We start from the raw sequence: 14,536 nt of genomic DNA, 5'->3' as shown, positions 1-14,536 counted from the left end.
ATGCACTGCAGACTAAACAAGCATGGTAGCATTAGTTGGAAGTTTGTAGCAATGAGTGTTTTATTGGCTTTACAATATTGGTAAAAACTATGTGGGAAATCTGATCTTGACTGTAACAATAAGTCTTCTAAGTTTTTTAGAGTAGAAATGCTATGACGTCTTATCAGTACCATGAACCATTGATCATTTATATTGGGAAAAATACCTTTGATTTGTAGAATATCTCCTTCCAACAAAACATAGCCGGGCAGAGAGGCATCGACAACCGAGGAGCATTCGACAGGGGGGAAAAAAGAATGCAATCTTACTTGTGGCATTACCAATCATCAATTTTAGACCTACTAGTCTATGCAGATTCAATACTCTCGATGTAGATCCAAAGGAGGACTGCAGTACCCTATTTGTGGAGATTTATTTGACCCCAGAGTCGTCTCCATTCCGGTGGACAGGAGGGATTCTCTGGCGCCGCGCCGACTTAAAGATCCCTTTCCAATGGGGGCACGTTCAGCCTGAGCAGATGCATTAACACGCCATGGCATTATGCCACCACATTAATCAATGGCTCTCTACCACCGACACAGGGAGTCTCAACAACCTCTCCCGGGAACCCCTGTCACTTCAGACACGGGCCTATGAGTAAGTGCCACTCTAGGTCTTAACTTTAAGGGCCTGTTTACCTGTGCAAAAAAAAAAAAAAAAAAAACCCTAAGGTGTTAATAGATATCAAACAGTTGGTGAAAGGAAATAGGTGGCCTCACTTCAAAGCCCTGCCCCGAACCCTCGCACTCATTTGTAATACTTGAGTCGTTTGATGGTGGAGGGAGAGACTGCACTTGAAGCTTAGTTTAGCCGGGGCCAGTCCATAAGCGTAAACTGTGGGATAACATGTAAGAGGCTGACGACATGACAGAGTAATAGTTGTGGGGGGCTCTAGACTATGAGTGTACCGACAGTGAACATTTCAGTCCAATAGGAACGACGTGTTGGCCTGTGACCTGCCGCTGCACTGCTGTCAATACTCTTGAAAGCACCCGATTGACAACAGCAAACGGGCCTGTCAGAAGCCAATTCCTCATGAGGAATTACTTGGGACATAGAGATGTAGTACATAGAAAGGGGCGTGTCTGACCCAGTGCATTCTCCGTACAGATATGCGTGAACTCATCTAGAAAACCACCAAGACATTCCATCATTCCTCAGAGAGGGGTCGTAACTTCTACACACGGAAAGCCTGTTTTCTTTCTCATCAGTGACACGTTGTCAGTAGGCGCTCTGTGTAACCCCACCCCCCCATCTCAAAAGTTATCAAGCTCATGAGTCGGCGCCTCACGGAATTATGCAATCCAGCTCTGCAAGGGTAGTCCGGGAGCCTGCCTCCGTCTCTTTATTCTCCAGCAATTTTCCACTTGAGCAGACGGCCCTAAGTGTAAAGTGAACGAGTAAGGAGAGGGATTTGATATAGACGGGAAATGGCGCATGAATTCAGGGGGTTGATAGAGAGCGCAGGGGCAGCCTTGCCATTTACCCCTTCTACAGCTCCATGGGTCATGGCCGTTACAGGGCCACATTCCTGCTCTTCCTGATCTCGGCAGGATAAACTGCCTGGCTGATGAAGAGATAGGCAGCAGATAGATGATGGTGCTGCACGAACAGCGCGCTGGACTAAGCAGATACACTAGGCAGATGTCAAAGTGACTTTGGCAGTTTGCTGCTGTTGATCAGCTATGCAATAGTGATTTACTCCCTGTCACTTAAGGTCCTCTAAACCATTTTGAGAGCCCACTGATCACAAGAGGAATGAGCCGATGGGAGCAGGGAAGATGGCGGCCGCGTTAAAGGGGCAGGGTTATGGGGACAAGACAAAACAAGCATTGCGGACACGGAGAGGCAGAACAACTCTGGGGTGAAGAACTGATGCATATATAGTGAATAAATAAAGACTGTACCTCGGAAAAATAAAAGTTATGCACTACAAATAAACATGAGCCTTGCTTGAGTTTTATTTAGTAAGGAGTTTAGCACTTGGTTTTGTCATCTCTTTCTGACAGACATCCAGCCATAGGTTTTCCTTTCTGTCTGATATTTGTTATTTTTCGGTCTCTGCTCTCCGGAAGGTCTCTCCTACTCTAATGACGTCAGGACAATTATACACCAGCACCACCTCCCTTCGGGGATAAGATTTTACGATTGCAACCTGACACCCTTTCTGTGTCCTATAAGCGACAGAGCTGTAACTCACTTCAAAGGCACCCGGCATCAAATCACAGAGCACCCATAAATTAACCTGTCATGTCTCGGCCAATGAGAAGTCGGCATTAAATCTGGACTGTCACGCTCGCGGCCAATGGAAAGAAGATGGCAGTAAATCTGTCAGGGGTGCGCCTGTTAACGGCATTGTGGTGTGGTTGGGGAATCCATGGAGAGGGAGGGAGGGAAGGTGGGAGGGAGGAGAGAAAGTGAGGAGAGAGAAAAGGGAGAGATGGAAGAGGGAGGAGGGGAAGACAGAGAGGTTTCTGAGGCATGCCACAGAATAAATACTGCTTCACCTTATTTTTTGGGGGTTTCTGGAGAGGATGGGATGTCGGGGTGGGGGGAGGGGAGGCGGAGACGCATGTACACACAATGTGGTAAAACCGTGGATACCATGTGAGGAACCCAATAACACTGAACACTGGCCGCAACAGAAGAGGAACACATGGCCCCCAGGGGCGCTGCGGCAGGAATCCAAACAACAGCGGGAAAAGCGCTCATAAAGCTTAACAGCCTGCGCGACTGTGCCTGATGTGGACGGTCTACAGTGAGAATGACGGATTATCTTTAATTTAGCACACTCCCGCATCCACACTCGCAGTCCAAACATTCTTCAGCCTTGTCGGTTTGATACCGGCGGGTCCTCGGAACCAAGCCCACGTTGGTGCTCAGCTCAGCGGGACTCAAGCCTGCACATGCACATGCATTCAATTGTGAGGGCTCCTAGGAGGACCAAGGTCGACAGTGCTGCACAGTAGGACCCGGCTTTGGTTCAGGAAGGAGCGGATTGCTTAGATCACAGGGAAGACAGTTTAATTCCCACATATGGATTACATCAGGAACCGTGCTATAAAGCATTCTCTCTGTGGCAGCAGGGATGTAGGCTGCAGCACAGCGAGTTCTGCAGAGGATAGCATCATAACATGAGGAAAAGCAGGTAGAATATATTATATATTTTAACCATGCCCTTGGCAAGGCAATTTCACTATCCTATCAAAGTGGGACATTTTCATGAAATAAATCGTATGGGTGCCATAAAAAAATAAAAGGATTCTGCAAACGCAATGATATTTTGAATTCCGCTGAAAAAAAAACAACAAGATCTTTCCCTCAACTTAGTCCACCAATTTCCTCGCCAAGCTGTTATGACACCCGATAAACCAGGCCTCGTTCAGGGTGACATTTTTATCTTATATCAACCGCCAAAAAAAAAGTAAACCTTAACACCAGAATTGTAAAGCCATCTAAGGTGATAACTACTTGTATTTTTTCCGTTGCTCTTCACAAACATAAACAACGTGCTGAGTTACGGCAGGGGGCCGAGGGGCGCCGGTGGAGGTGTTGGTTTTGGCTGGCGTTTCCTCCAGCAACCATGATTCTCTGTTTCGATGGGAATCCATAAACAGGCCCAGCGAGGGCCAGCCATGGCCATAAAGCAAGTCAGGCTAGAGCCAGGCTCCTCTGTGGCAGGAGGGCCGGCCCCGGGGGCCCCCATCGTACAACCACTCTCCCCTTTCACATGTGCAGCCACATGCATTCTCTGCAGCCTATAATGACCCATTCAGAGTAGAATCCATGCATTTGCCTTCAGGGCATTCGAAAATTGCTTTAGCTTTTGTCTTGCAATTGAATCAATGCACTGGTGCACTGGTTAAGAAATGTAGGCTACCACTCGTTTTTCATATATTGAGTTGTTACGGTACAGGCTTGTAATATTCAAATGTGAACCCGGTGCTATGGGTGTGCCCGTTAATGCTAATTCAGTAGGTCATAAAATATCACGCGGTCCTGCCCTTTGTCTCAGTCATCCTGTTATTACGACGCTAGGCTTAATGTGTGTGCTTTACCGACTCTAATACAGTGTCATTGCTTTTTTCCTGGTGTTGTTTCCCTTTCGGAGGTCAGGCCATTCCATGGATGCTAAGGCACATTGGCTATGACATAAACACTCTGTAAGCGTGCTGCTGATAATTTATTGACTGTTACACACACACACCGAATGCACCGGCACACAACTTGCAACACCGCCAAGAGTGAAAGAGAGGGAGAAAGAGAGGGAGAAAGAGATATAGACCTCTTTCATGATGGACAGAGAGAGGGAGAGGGAGATGGAGGGAGGGAAGAGAGAGAGAGAGAGAGAGAGAGAGAGAAAGAGAGAGAGAGAGAGAGAGACCTCTTTCATGATATGCATCGATCAATTACAGGGCTCTAACCCGTGTGTCTATGACAATTTTACTGCATGTTATGTACAGCGTGTCAAGTAATGGCATTTGAGACTATTATACTCATTCCTGTATAATTAATATAAATTACCTCTCTGCTTTTTTACGACGGTGCAACTGTAATGAGCCCATCAGAGCGAGTCGTTGAGGGTCCGACGGTGCCGCAGGGCTGGGAATTAAAAGTAAAGCTGGACCAGATCCACGGCTGGGGATAGCTGATCCTATACAACAACACCCTGTCCTCGCACATCGTTTCCCCTCTTTGGGATCGTATCAATTTGACTCCTACATCCACTTCTGTGAACTCTCTCCACACACACACTGAGAATCACAGTACACACACACATGTGTACCAGGTAGTTTTGAAGCTAACTGACCCAAAATACAACATAGACAGTTATCTCACTGTTGGGTGATTGGGTTCTGTCGAGATTACTCTGCATTCCCAAATATTATTAGTCTTCATTCATGCTGTACATGGTGGCATTCATATTCCTATTGAAATTGGAATAATGCCAATACATAAAATCCATAGTATAAGTATCTGTGTGTAATTAACACCCATACACCCATACACCAACGGTCACTCTTACTGCAGTCATCTAGCCAATAATAAGCAGTTTTTGGTTGCGTCATATATCTAAAATCTCCTCTCACATTAAGAGTGAGAATGATTGACCTGATCCTCACTTTCCCTATGAACCCTCTTCCTTGTTAGCCGTGAAACCCCACACATTATCCATGCATGGATATAAAGACATGCCACCAAGGAATATTTTTGTAGTTTGTAAGGGCAAGAGCTTAAACCAAGCTTCTTCAAAAAATGTGTTGGTGTGTGTAGCTCTGAGTGTGTTTCTGTGTGTGTGTGTGTTTCTCTCTTTTTGTGTTTCTCCGTGTGTCTGCGCTCTAACAAGGAGCTCCAGACCTAGGCAGAAACCTGGTCCAATGCTGGCTCTTGACCCCCGAGGCCAACGGACAAGCCAGAAGAGGAGGGAGGGTTGGGGCGGTGAGGACCCCAACACGTACCCAATGTGGTTTTCATCAAGCATTCTCCATGAGAGAGTGCGTGTGTGTGTGTGCGTTGTGCAACACAGTACAAATCTAGGCTCGCTACAAATTCCTTCCAGAGGTCAACGCGAGAGCAGAGGTGGGACTATGTAGAGGACCTCCTGCTTTGTAATATGCACGTGGTACCTCCGTGATCTAGAGCTAACCCCCTAGTCCTGGTCTCTCTGGGGGCGGACAGGGCAGAGGCGGAGGTGGGGTCACCTATTTTCCATCAATGTGCTCGGTTTGAGGTATTCGTGTCTGCGTGGGGTTCATGGGCGTAGCCACCTGGTCGTATAAAATTAATGATGGAGTCTTCTTGCTGAATATTAATCATGAACCTCTCCCCCTGCTGTTCACCTTTGTAAGTGGTGCAAACTAAGCATCAACAGACCTTGAAACGGATGGCTACAAGGGGTCTGTTGGCGCCGCCCTGCCTCTACCAGGAGATGGCGCCCTTGTTCTAGTTGGCCCTGGATACTGGCCGCAGTCTCGCAGGGACAGAGCCCAAGGCATGGTATAGGAGAGCAAATCTGGGAAGAGGAGACAAGACTTGGCTTTAGAACTTGCGACGTGTTGCTACGTCGCTTGGGATACGGGTCAAGAGGCCAACAATTACTGAATCTCTTATTATTGAAACACAGCAATCGCATGATGTGTTCTTGTAAACTATTTAGGGGCCAGGAGCAATCGAAAATAGGAGAAACAGGATGTGCAAATTACTCCAGCCTTAAGTCAAGAAAGTGTATTTATTATAAGAAACTGATGAGGATGGGCCCAGGTTTACACCAGCCTTTACCTTCTCCATGTGAATACATACAGTACTTGGTGCACTTTTCATCAGAGCATTTGCTATAGCAGAATTAACAAAATCATCAATGTCTTAAATGACCCATTTGAATCAGGGAGAAAAAAGACGGCGTTCTAATCAATACAACCTTGTTTTTGAATATCAACAAAATAGTGGAATGTTATCACAGGACACTCTACAGTACATCATCTTAACATGACGATGCCCTGCACTGAGAAAAACAACACCAAACAGTTGGAATGTTCACCACAACTTCAACGTTGTGGTGACGACAGACAAGAGAAGCCTGTGTTGAAATGGGACTGAGGGATTCCTTGGAGTGCAACTGGATGGGGCGCCGGCCTCTTCACAGCTTCGATTGGAGGAGAGGAGAGGAGATCAGAGCAGAGGAAGAGCGTGGAGCAGGTCCACGACGGTGGGACGGAGCGCTTCTATCGTAGAAGGGACCATTTGATCTGTTCTTTGGCAGACTGCAGAACCTGTGAGGGGAACAAAAATGTCTTAAGTTAAATAAAATGACTGAAATATAAAAACACTGAAAATATTTTACCCATTTAATCCAAAAACTGTTTGAAGAAACTTTCTGCAAGAAGAAACTACCACATGCATTTAAAAAGGTCATTTAAAACAATATTGATAAATATAATTAACGCTTTACAGATGAACAATGAGGGGCGATAAAGAGTGATGTTCACGCAGAGGAAATTTCCAGATTTAATTAATCATCTTAATTTGCTGAATAAAAGAAAAACCATAACCATAAAACAGGGGGAAGAGGAGCAGCCATAAATCAGGGCCAGATGAGGCTGTGCGGTAGACTGCCCGCTTAAATGGGACATTAATCAGCAGCACACACGTACAGAAGGAGAACCAGAACTCACACGCATGCATCACTGCTGATGGCAAACCTCACAAACGAGAATCATTTGGAATCATGCACACAGGCAGAATAGATTGCGATGCAGGTTCCAACAGAGGTTATTGAGACAATAGCTTTAACTGGCGATACTGTGAGAAGTGCACCGACGGATTAAAAAAGACAATTCACACTTAAACCACAACTGGGAAGTTTCTTACCTGAGTGACGGTCTGCTCTGTCAAAGGCACGTCATCACCCTAAAGCAGGGAAAAGATGGTTTTACCTTGTTCTGATAGGACATCTACAACTCGTTGGAATACATTGTTTTTTCTTAACTACGTGTGTGCGCGAGTCAAAATACATTTGATACAAGATAGTTTGCTACAACATTATACAAGATTGAGCATGGTAAAACGCTTACCCTGAGGGCCACACGGTGAACAACTTGCTGAGGGTCGCTCTCCAAGATCACCCTGTTGGCCGCAATGAGAGGACACATGCTAGTTTAGGAGCTACCTTCAAAAGGACGGATGAGATTAGGTTGTCTAGCACAGCTAACTCATGTGAAGCCGTGTGTGTGTGAGAGTGAGTGAGTGAGTGAGTGAGTGAGTGAGTGAGTGAGTGAGTGAGTGAGTGAGTGAGTGAGTGAGTGAGTGAGTGAGTGAGTGAGTGAGTGAGTGAGTGAGTGAGTGAGTGAGTGAGTGAGTGAGTGAGTGAGTGAGAGTGAGAGAGAGTGTGTATATATATAGGCTGGGCAAGTTAACACAATCTTGTTTTAACGCAATTAAAGGTCCCATGGCATGATACTTTATTATAGTTATTAGTGGGGCCCTAACGTTCCCGAAACTCAGCCTTGGTGCAGAATTACAGCGACTACGAGCCAGTTGCACATTGAGCTTTCCCCAAACGCGCCGTTTCGGTGTCTGTAGCTTTAATGCAAAATGAGGAGGAGAGAGGCGGCTCAAGGAGGAGGGTGGGGGTGTGGCCCTGAGCAGCTTGCAGCCACGATACCATGCGCTCTGTTTACAGTGGATGTATTGCAATGGCGAGGCGCACACAACATTTGGCCGTGTGAAAGTCTGACTTGATATTGCCATAACACCAACAGCAGAACGGTTATCCAAATAACAAGGAAGTGTACAACACTTGCGCTACAGTCCTGGAGCTCTATATCTAAATAATATGATATAATACAGATATTTATATCATATAATACATATTATCATGGCCAAAATTTAGAGACGATATTATGAATCACAAACGACAGCGTCCGGTTCTCTGGCGTCTCCGATTCTTCCACTACCACATCAACCTGAAGTAGACTGAAGCACGCGCTGCCCATGCCGGCTGCCCGCTGCCCGCTGCCGGCTGCCGGCTGCCGGCTGCACTTCGCGGCAGTGGTGCCTCGTGGTTCATGTACTTCAGGGAGTCAAAAACAAAGTTCCTTTCCCCCCAATTCCTTCTCAACCATGGCTGAAATAACCCCAACTACGGTCTGGTTGTGGAAATACCAGAGACGTCAAAGAACCGACATATTATGCGCCATAACACTAACAGCTGAACGGTTATCCAAATAACAAAGAAGTGTACAACACTTGCGCTACAATGCGTGTAATCTCACACACACACACACATACGTGGCGCTTGCACAGTCGTGGCTCATTGTCTCATTGGCGGGCCATGTTCTCTGGGCGGGCAACGCAGAGAAAGGGGAGGTAACTTGGCCCCTTATGACGACATATGGGGCCACATTCCAAATCAGCACGCTTGAGCTTCCATTTTTTCCCAGAGGTGAGCAGGATACCTAGTGCTCGTTTTACACCAAACGCAAGTTTTAGCCACTGGGGGTCGAAAGGCAGGCTAGGGGAACTCATATTAATGTTAGAAAACCTCATAAAGTGAGATTTTCATGCCATGGGATCTATAACACAAATTGACGCATTAACACACTTTTCTTTTAAGGTTTGCCCACAGAATGTCAACCCTTTACATGGGACAGCTGGATCGGATTAAGCCTTATACCAATTCCGCTACTCGAACGGGCCGTGTCAATTATCCGAACGTACATGGACTTTAAGAGATCGGATAATGGCCGGAGCATGGCTGAATCCGCTACCCTAGGTGGCGCTGTAGCCCTTTCAACAAGTGGTTATAGAGCCACTTCCTGTTGACCTCTACGTCCCAGCAACAACAAACACAGGCGGGATTCGAGAAAGATGTTTTCAGTAGACAGCTGTCAGTTCACTTCGGGTCCATGCGATTTCTCCGACGCTCCATTGTTCCGACCTCTCGGTCGTCTGCGGACTCCTCCGGCGGCGGAGCAGCGGGAGGAGTCCAGCTGGAGGAGTCTGCATACGACCGAGGGGTCGGAAGAATGGAGCGTCTGAGAAATAATTTCTCTGACGCTCCATTTTCCGACCTCTCATACGGCAACAATCCCTTTCTCCTCCATGTAGCGTTTCAGTCTTGACTTCAGAGTCAAAGGCAAAATTCCTTTCCCCCCCAATACCTTCTCCACAATGGCCGAGAGTACCAGAAAGTTTGAGAACCCGACGCAGTCTTTTAGATTCATAATATCAGAGAATATCCCCGTCAGTTCAGTCGCGGTACAATGAATGAATAAATATCGTATACATGTCAGAAGAAAAAACTTTTATTTTGACAGATGTGCCCGAACTTACTACTTTACAACCTTGTTGATGACCAACGTTTAGGAAAACATGTACTATTTCAGCTACTAATTTAATTCAGCCTTGGGTGAAATCGAAGCGTAGTGTGTACTGAATGCATGTTGATGATAGAGGGTTTCACTTTATAGGGGGTGAACACCGGCATCCTCCATCTTCTGCGTCACCTTTTTAAATAAATCGCCGTTTCTCGTTTTCCGACGGCGACAACGACAACCATAAACATATAAATAAATATTTATAAAGAAATAAGAATTGTTTATATGTCTATGGCGACAACAACACGTCCCCCGGGCGCAAGATCTCGAGCATGCGCAGAACGTGAAATCCGACGCGGGTTTACATGCAGGTAGAAACCGGACTATGATCGAGTTATCTAGGTGTTCTTATCCGATCTCGTTTGTCCGTTCATGTACCGATTTTGGCCCAAATTAGATCGGGTAAAGGTGTTTACATGCATTTATTTGTCTTATTTGTTTCTTTATCCGATAATGACTGCATGTAAACGCACTGATTCATATCAGAAATCATTTTTGATTTTACTTCCACTTACTTTACAATCAATTAGACATGCAGTAAGTGACTGCCTGATTACAATTGCAGTAAGTGACAGCCTGTTTCCAATTCCCAAATCTGTGGCGCTACTTTTTGAATTTGAATTTAACTACTCTTAACTGTTGGTATACAATTGAACTTATTAACTGCCTGTTTAAAATTCCCAAATCTGTGGTGTTCCATAAGTTTCATATTCAACCCAAGATGAGTGAGCCAATAAAACTCCCTAAAGATCACTTGGCCTAGTTTTTGCTTATTAAGTACATTTGGAATGAATGATAATGTGTCATTCCATTTGATAATCTCCTTTAGTTTAAATTGGAGTGGATTTGAAATATAATTTTAAAAGTGCAATTAATCGTGAGTTAACTCTCCATACTATGCGATTAAAACTTTAAATCATGGCCAACCCTAATATAAATAAATGAATAAATAAATAAATAAATAACTTACCCCCCATCCACAATTTCATCCACAGCCAGGAAAAGTCCCTCCATATTCTCCAACAATGCCCTCCTTTCAACGTTCTTCCTGCAATTTGTCCCAAAAAAAAACGGTTTATAGCATGATCAACATTTTAAACAATTAAAAAATTGTAGATTTGGAGAGCACAATAGTAAACATCAAAGGAAAACCGATAATTTGGGCTTTAAGGGACTAATGTGAGTCCCTAAAAACCAATATGATTAATTTAGAGGGTCCAGGTTGAAAAATCCAAAAGTTCCCTGTTAAGGTAAGACAACTCACCTCAACATCTGGCTAAGGGAATCAAACAGGCAGTTTAACACCGCCATCAACATAAGCTGGAGAGAATACAAATAATGAGAATAAGAAATCATTCACATCCGGATGCCATTACTCCAATACAATATTATCAGGCATGCACCGATATATCGGTCGTATATTTTTATCGGCCGATATTCGCCTTGTTGTCTGCCATCTGTCTATAATCTGCAAATGCCATTCCCCAATGGCATTGACTGATGTTTTCTGCTGTGTTGAATTAATCTTGAAACAGTTAATTTTAAGAAATGATCATTGTCATGTGAAAGAAGGATATACAATATTGGATATTGGATAAATAATATTGCTTATTTATTAAACACAATGACGGAATATCCCCATGTGTACATTAGCGCATTGCTTTAAACGGCTTAAGATTCAAAACACAAAAGAATGTTTCCAAAAGTATAGACCTACTGTTCAGCTATTGTTTGTATGTCCGGACCTGCAGAGCTGAACATCTTACCTCGTTTTCATGCGAGCTGCCAATCACATAGAAGAAGAGGTCTATGTTGCTCTTGTAAACAACTGTGAGACCCTCAAGCAATGCAATTTCACCTTAAAGAAGGAAAGTAAATAAAAAACAAGACTTAACACTAAGTAAATAAGTTTTAATTAAAGAATTGTTATGCTTCCTCTTACTGTCAGTCCGGTGTGTTTTGTTGAAAATATTCTTTTCAAATGCTTTCTGCTCCTTCACAGTGGGATATGTGTCATCATAATACTGTAATTAGAACACATTAAGATACAGTTTATAACAAAAACGACTATGGTAACTTGCAAAATAGTTCATAACGACTAATAGAGAAACACAATTGTTCCATAGTTTTCTTTCCTACAGCCTACCTTGGCATACAACCTGTCTCCGTCGTTGTCTAGGATGAGGACGGCCTTGACAGTGTACAGGGAAGGCTCCTGCGGGTGGACGGCATGTAAATTAATGGCTTCTTATAAATCCATACAAAAGTAAAGCGAAACCCAACCGCCAACGTTGGCTGTTGCTTGGTTCGTAAAATATAAAACAATGTATTTTTATTTATCTTAATTTAGTTTATCTTGTATCGTTGCTGCTATGTGTCTGTTGAGGAACCAAGCCTTTTACTCTTGTGTTTTTGTACAATAAGATGTAATCAAATAAATTCTGATTCAGACAATGTAATGTCCCATTGTAAAGGGACTCCCACTGTAATGGGACATTGCATTGTTTTATATAACTCCCATACACTTTAATGTCAACATTAAACTCAGAACCAGTGCTACCAGTGCCATGCAATCAAAACTAAGAAGGGAGATAGTTAACCCGGAGAAGAAGCACGTACTTTGACCTGTCATCACTACGATAAGAATAATAGATTTGACAGTGAGTTTAAGAATGTACTAAGCTAGCTAGGTTAGCCCCCTACTGTAGCTTTAAACATCCGGTACCGTGGACCCCACAGTTTGGGAATCCATATCCGTGTAGGAAACAGTGACGTTCAAGCGCATATCACATATAGCCGTCTAAAATGCAACTATTTTATTTACCAGAATGAGAGAATCCATGATGATCCGAGTCAACAAACAGCTGGGAGCTAGAAGGCTAACTGTCTGTGCTTGATACGTGTTCCAAACGCAGCTCTCCTATTGGTCGGCTCGTCCGGGAAGCAGAAGTGGGCTGACACATACATTGTAGCGTTATCCCTTCTATAATAGGTCAATGTGTAATCCCCGTCTAACGCCATTTCCGGTCTTTAACTTCCTTGTCGACAGTCCCCGACCCAAGAATAATTAAACCATTTCAACAAGAAAAATAGCTACTAGGATAGAAAAAAATAAATTGTCTGATTAAGCAATTTATCTGCAACATGTAAGGGAAACGAAACGAATATCCCTCTATAAGAAGTCTCGCCCTCTCTCTCTAGGCTCTCGCCACTATACCCAGTTGTAACCGGAAGCCCCGCCTCTCGTTCATAACGCTCTTCTGGAGCATCCCTCCCACGCGTTCCGCCGTTACAGGAGAACGCTTGCGAACGAGGTCCTGCCCTCACAGCTGTACAGTTTGGGGTTAAAATAGACAATACCGAGTATACATTTTTCAAAGAAGAAGTTCTTTAGTTCTTTGGTAACCTCACTAGTCACTAGAAAAATCGGAGAGAACATTATAGTTTTGAAAGGTTCAAGCGCCTCAGTTTTAGTTACAAGCAAGATCATCATTCCAGCTGTTTCTCGAATAAAAGACTGAAATAAGACAAGCAAATACAATTAAGCAAATACAGTGGATGCCGAGCAGTGGCCAATAGTCTTAATAACCTGTCCAGTATGTTCTCATATACAAACATGCAAAGTGCTTATCAATTGAATAACTAAGTATAAAATCAATTGCGATTTGTTGAATAATTTCATATTCACATGAATAACATTTTTTGCTCCATTTTAATTTAAGCACATGAAATCATTTTTATGCAATTTCCCCCCCCCATTAAAACATTGATATGACCCTAGTCCGCATATGTACTAACATCTGTAGCAAACAGTGTGGCCCAATGCAACAGCATGAACTGCAGAAACCACAGCAGTTAGAGGCTCTCTTCATTAGATCCTCCATTGGCTTTATCAGCACCCAGCAAGACTTCCTCCACCGAACATCCTCCTTTCACGCTGCCATCCTCCCCGTTGAGGCCGCTGACCCCAAAACCAATGTTGTACATGTGGGGTGTACCATTTTAATATATTCTTCTACACATGCTCACTATCCCCACATGAGGAAAAATAGATGATACATGTTTGGCCATTTTGCTGTCATTGTGTGGATTGTCATTGAGTCCGTCGTTAAACAAGAGCACAATGTATTGTCTGTGAGGCTTGTTTGTTGGTTGGTCTGTGGAAACATATCATATATCAGTCAAAAATATCTTTTATTATTTTGAAATACATACAGTTATTGCGACATTGTCGTGCATATCTATATCTGTAAATCTTTGTAAAGTCCTATGAAGAAATTCAGAATGATCATGCAGATCCAGGTTCCCCATTTGGTATTTTTCAAGCTTCTTGTGAGATAGAAAAATTGAAAAAAAAAAAATTGGTAAGTAAGAAACAAAAAATATAATAATTATTTCATTAATTACTTTTCCCATGTTTATAATTAAGCATACATATTGTGCCACCCTACAGTTTTCAGGACATGAAGTCAATGATGATCTTCATTATGGTGATTTAAGATATATATTTTCGTTTTAAGTAATAATCAGAAGTATGTTTGACACACAATCTTTGTTCAAATAAAGCCTCATACCTCATCAAGCATTAGTTTAGTCAATATTCAGAATAAAGGAAGAATAAG

The 14,536-nt window shown here is 43.6% G+C and overlaps 1 protein-coding gene across 1 annotated transcript; it reads right to left on the bottom strand.

Moving 5' to 3' along the window:
• Positions 1-6,174: 6,174 nt before the first annotated feature.
• Positions 6,175-12,864, bottom strand: copz1 (COPI coat complex subunit zeta 1). Its single transcript, XM_056587410.1, has 9 exons — positions 12,739-12,864; positions 12,061-12,129; positions 11,857-11,938; positions 11,681-11,772; positions 11,179-11,234; positions 10,885-10,962; positions 7,611-7,662; positions 7,408-7,446; positions 6,175-6,809 (listed from the first exon to the last, which is right to left on the bottom strand). Exons 1-9 carry the CDS (start codon positions 12,754-12,756, stop codon positions 6,762-6,764), a joined length of 534 nt encoding a protein of 177 aa, XP_056443385.1. The 5' UTR covers positions 12,757-12,864; the 3' UTR covers positions 6,175-6,761.
• Positions 12,865-14,536: the final 1,672 nt, after the last annotated feature.

The sequence above is a fragment of the Gadus chalcogrammus genome, chromosome 1 (genome assembly GCF_026213295.1).
Source record: "Gadus chalcogrammus isolate NIFS_2021 chromosome 1, NIFS_Gcha_1.0, whole genome shotgun sequence".
Classification (NCBI taxonomy): Eukaryota; Metazoa; Chordata; class Actinopteri; order Gadiformes; family Gadidae; genus Gadus; species Gadus chalcogrammus.
This window is presented reverse-complemented; position numbering and strand designations above follow the sequence as displayed.

Coding starts and splice junctions, on each gene's coding strand:
- copz1 (XM_056587410.1), bottom strand. Junction 11,773..11,856: donor CAAAACACACCGGACTGACA/GTAAGAGGAAGC, acceptor TCCTTCTTTAAG/GTGAAATTGCATTGCTTGAG. Junction 6,810..7,407: donor CAGAGCAGACCGTCACTCAG/GTAAGAAACTTC, acceptor TTCCCCTCACAG/GTTCTGCAGTCTGCCAAAGA.